General features: G+C 34.7%; 1 protein-coding gene across 1 annotated transcript in view; it reads right to left on the bottom strand.

The window, feature by feature from the left end:
* RPGR (retinitis pigmentosa GTPase regulator) overlaps positions 1-5,338 on the bottom strand; it is a 61,098-nt gene that overhangs the window by 14,742 nt on the left and 41,018 nt on the right. The window contains 4 exon segments of the mRNA XM_083808194.1: positions 354-368; positions 371-409; positions 1,049-1,114; positions 4,037-4,140. Coding sequence (XP_083664320.1) covers positions 354-368; positions 371-409; positions 1,049-1,114; positions 4,037-4,140 — 224 coding nt within the window.

The raw sequence follows: 5,338 nt of genomic DNA, 5'->3' as shown, positions 1-5,338 counted from the left end.
CTATTCCACATGAGAAGCAGAAAATTAAAAAGAAAGAAGGAAAACATTAAGGACAAATGACAGCAAAAGAAAGACTACAGAAACATCTGAACAAGAAAAGAAACAATTTGTGTGATGGGACTAAAAGGTAACATAAAAGGTGGAGTATTTCAAATGAAATTAATTTAGATGTATACATATTAGAAGCATATAACATCCTGTTGATGGCAAATGTACTGTTTTTCACTGTCCAAGCACTCAACGTGAATGCAAAACTAACTATTCAGCCACTATCACATCCCATAAGCTAGAGTAACAGCGATTTGTGAGAGAGGTAGTGTGAACAGAAGGAAAGAATAACAGTTCTCATACACCTTTTTCCACCTGTCCTCTTAGGATATCTTCTGATGCAGTCATTGTTATGTTTTTTTTCTATTAAGTTTGAAAATCTTTTGTCTTTCTGCTTTGAAGTTTACCCTTACTTAACAAATTCTGCAAAATCTTTTTTTAAATGTAGAATGAAATGATAACGAAATATACCAAAATGCTGAAACATTGTTATCGTTTTAGGAGTAAAGCAGAATAATAATTTCAAGATATTTTAGTTTTATAATTAAGACCAGTATTATTGGTCCTTTAAATATATTCAACAATGTTTTTTTGTTTTTTTTTTTGTTTGTTTGTTGTTGTAAATAAAATCTTTACTTACTTTGTGTCCGAAAAGTCAGTTCTGGTATCAACAAAACAGGAGACATGTATGTTACCGGAATAAATTATAAAGTATTTACGACAGCCTCTTGCTCCTTAAGACTGGGAGAGTACTATACACTCTCATTTCGAACTGCTCTGGACATATGAGTTCTATGTGCCTGCACAAATCCTCCCTGACTTCAGCTAGCTTTTTTAATTTTACCTCTTGGATATTCCTAATATTAGCAAGAGAAGGCCTATAAAATTTGCCTAGCTTTTGTTAAAACTCAGAACAAAACAATGAAGTACATGGATAATACGAGGATTAAAAATCTTTTAAACATGAGTATAAATATACGTATATAATTAGTTACAGTACCTTTTGTTTTTGGATTGGTGATAGTATTAAGGACTGGTCACTGGAATTCAATTTCATCACATGTGTCTGCAAAGAATTAGATCTCTATTAAAGAATGAATATAACTAGTAAAGAAGGGTTGCATAATGACATCGTATCAACATTTTCAAAAAACTTTTTCATTGGAGAACATTAGACTTTTTCAAGCCTCATGCTTGCCAATTAAATTGCTAGTTAAATGAAAGCTACAGTTTCTGTAAAGGAACTCAAATCTTCACACTATTTCAAAGGAAATCTGCAGTATAACATTTTAAAAGGTTTCTGTGTATCCTTACCAGTCTCATTCAGTAAGGAAAATAGGTAAATGATTGTCTAGAGATTAGGTTTCTAAATGTTATATGCACTTACTCTATTGCTTTTATTTAGCTGATAACTTTTGAGTCAAAAAACACTTTAAAAATCCCTGAGCTAGAGATTAAACTACTGATTTTAAACTTAGTATTCATTGATTTTTCATTGTGTTGTCACTAGATGATACACATCTAACCAGTAAACACCTTCATACATGTTAAAAATGCTAAAGCACCCCAACAAGTAGAGGAAAATTTGATTAACAGAAACTTATACCTACTTCTATATGCTAATTACATTCTTGCAGACATCAGAAAGGCAGGACCTCTTTGGAGCATACATTTAGTAAAGAAGTTTATTTAATTAAAAAATTAATAAACTCACAGATTCTTATGTTCAGACAATTATTAATATTATGTGGGCTGCAGATTTTCACTACCTGAAGGTTAGTGCTTTGTTTCTGTTCTCATATATATAAGCATATTGCATCAACTGGCACTTCCTCTTTAAAACAGTTGCCAAATTAATTATTTCTCTAGTGAATGAAAGGGATCAGGTAATTTGCCTTTTCAGGTCATCTGGTTCTTGGCTGAAAGGACAGTGAGTTGCTCCTCTGAAGATCAGAGGAGGCAAAAGGAGATCTGAACATGAGAAATGACTAGACAGCACCATATTCCACCGTAACTGTTAATTTTCCAGCTACCAATACTCTAGGGGACAATCAGACTTCTTCAGAAAAAGGACTCCTGAGAAAATGCTGGATCTTCCAGTTGAGCCCAGGAAAAAAACAAAGCAACCTTGTAGTGAGAAACTGTAATCTGAGTAAGTTTTATTTTAAATTTACAACTGCTATTTCAATTATGACATTACCAGTAAGTTAAAACCTGAAGAGGTGCTATTTGATTATACAGGGAATGCACACAGCTTTTGAGAAGTGTGAGAAGCACAAAGCACAACACCATCATGGCATATGACCATTGTAATACTATTGCACAGCCATACAATCTGTATGATTATTCAAAATCATCTATATTACACACACTACTTCATTTACTTCTTACAAAGAGAGAGAGTGGTAAGCAGCTTGTATGTCTATATTGGAGACTATGGAGACTGAAAACTACACGCCTCCTCTTACTGCCCACAAGCACATTTTAGATCCGCTTCCCACCCCGTGTGAAGTTGTGGCTACAAATAGAACACTTCACTACCTTAGCATCCCAGCCTTCAGCTTAACATCCAGTTTGATTCCACAGCCTTGAAAGAACATGTTCAAAGGAACACTATAGCAGAAGTTTTCATTGGAATCTGATGCCTTTATGTCTCAGCAAGAAAAACATAAAAGGCAAGGCAATGAAGAATACTACTAGGTGGGCAAGAATAGTGAGATTCTTGTCATCCTTCCCCATATATTATAAATGAGTAGAAAATACTTTCTGCAGCTGTTAGCTAACTGCTTATGCTTTAACCACCGTATTCTTTTTCAAGACAGTGAGCATGGATAGTTCTGGTTTCTGACTCCCAGAACTTACATCATCAACATGCCATTAAAGGCTTTTTCTGCTCAAACACTTGTCAACAATACCTATGTTCCCACAGTTTAGAAAAATTTACACAACTATGCTGTAACAGCTTTCATTTAAATTCCTGAAGATCAATATTTTTTTAATATATTTTGACAAGTTTGCCTGACAGATGTTTTTCAAATTTACTGTTTCATTCTGATAAGTTTTGAAACTGACTCATAATGGATACAAAAATAAAAAGAGGAAAGAAGTTTACCATATAAAGTGTGCAATGTTATGTCTCAGTAAATTTATGAAAGCCATGTTGTCCATCACATCTGAAAACAATTTTTTCTTGTAAATGAAAATGAAGTTTTCTAAGTGTTATGTTTATACTGTATGCACAGATTGTTAAATTACTAAGTACTTGTTAAGTACAAACAACTAATCATTCGTAAAATGTGCAATCCCCCCAGTACAACTGTCAAGATATCTTGAGCTAAGTCCACAGTGATTTGCACATTTGTTTACATTCCATTGAAGGAAAACAAAAACTCTCTTTCTGCTGCACTGGGTAAGGCTGGGACATGCCCCACCTGCTAAGAGAAGAAAATGTTTTGGGAGATGCACATGTAATAAGGTGAACAGTTTTTAAATAAGAAAAACATGTGGGAACATGCTTGCGGATCACCAAATAATCAAACTGTCTTCATTTTGGTCTTCCCTTTAATATGATCCACCTATACTAAAAAAGCTCTTTGAGGAACAGACAGATCTGTTTCTCTTCCTGCAGTTCTCTCTCTGGGAAATCATCAAGAGGAAGAAGTTCAGAGATAAGAGATCACTATGGGGTATCCAATGCTCTTCTCCTTTTCTTTCTGATATCCAGAGCTAAAGTGTTGGGAAGGGTTGTGGTTGTGCTTCAGTGTCATAATACAACATCACTTGGAAAATGAAAATAAATATTTTCATTGCATAGTGATGACATTAAATGCATGCTCACTTAATAGTATGTTATTACTTCTTCATGTCACATATGAAGTTCTGGGCTACACAAAAGTTCTGTACTAGAACTTGAAACATGACTTATTTGTGTTGTTGTCCCCCTGCACAAAAGCAATCGACTCACAGATACATTAGTGGAATATATTACCATATTTAGGATGTCAGTTGTATCTCCAAGGTTTCTGTCTTTATTTTCATTATCTGAATCTTCTGCAGAGCCTTCACTACGTTCATCTTTTTGATGATTCTTTTCTTCAAGGTAAACAAATATCATTTGAGTAAGTGATATATATCAAGCAGTACAGCCTACTCTTGTAAAAGAGAGACTACCGATATTTTACTGACATTGGGCTGTAGTTCTGAGATTCCTCATCCTCCCAACCTAAGACACAGCAGAAAAACTTCCACCTCATTTTCATCAGTATTAACATTAATGGTAGCTCAAAGATCTAGCCTCAGTGCACTGCCAATCTCTGGCCATTTTTACAGGCTTTCAAAGGGTAAATGTTACGTGGGACAAAGCTTTCTTTTTGGATAATCTTTCAATAATAGTGTAGCAATTAGAGTAAATTATCTGCAGTCATATTATCTACATTGCACATTACCTGTGTAGAGGATGGAGAGTGAGTTTAGTAACTCCAACACAGCATAATGAAAATGTTCCTACATTTTCAGGTTCATTAGGTGTATGACTAGTTTCTTATGGCACAAAACCCTAGGTTTTAGACCTCAAAAGACTCTAAATGCACTTCAAATTTCACTGCAATGCTTTCCTGGAACCACTATGGACATGCTAGCAACTCTACTAATAATCATTTTAATTCTAGCAGAATTAATTACTGTCAAATTGGATTTGACTGTCCGATCAATCTGAACTAACTTTTACATGAAACGCTGCATTCTGCACTCTTCAGCATTCCTTCTTCCAGGAAATCACACACCCCGAGGAACTCAGATAATTCCAGTACGGCTCTAGAGAACCTGTGCACAAGTCCAGCATAGTATCAATCACTGTTATCCAGGTTTTGGCATTAGCTAGGATATTCCAAATCCTTATTAACTTAGACAACAGAAAATGAACAGCACTTTTCATTTCCAATGGAGGAAGAAAGCTCCTGTATGAATTAGTATACCTCTTTTCTTATCCAAGGCCTCTGTTACACCTTCCTGAATCTTTAATATGTTTCCTAATCACTTTTTCTCTGTAATTCTTTTTCATCATGACAACAGAGAAAGTGGTTACTGATCTTTTTATAAAGCTGTATTTCTATAAGCTTGTATTTCTATAAGCACAGGAACCACAATCTGAGCATTGTTTTTCTTTTACTCACCCCTTCTCTAAATCTTTATGCACATTTTCCAAACATGAACCAAGTTTGAGGCCATTTCTTCTACATATTTCTCAACTTCTGTCTGTATTCTGCCAAACACTCATTAGTTAAGGCTGAAC

The sequence above is a fragment of the Anser anser genome (assembly GCF_964211835.1).
Source record: "Anser anser genome assembly, chromosome: 1".
Classification (NCBI taxonomy): Eukaryota; Metazoa; Chordata; class Aves; order Anseriformes; family Anatidae; genus Anser; species Anser anser.
The sequence above is the reverse complement of the archived record's forward strand: the minus strand, read 5'-3'. Positions and strand labels throughout refer to the sequence as shown.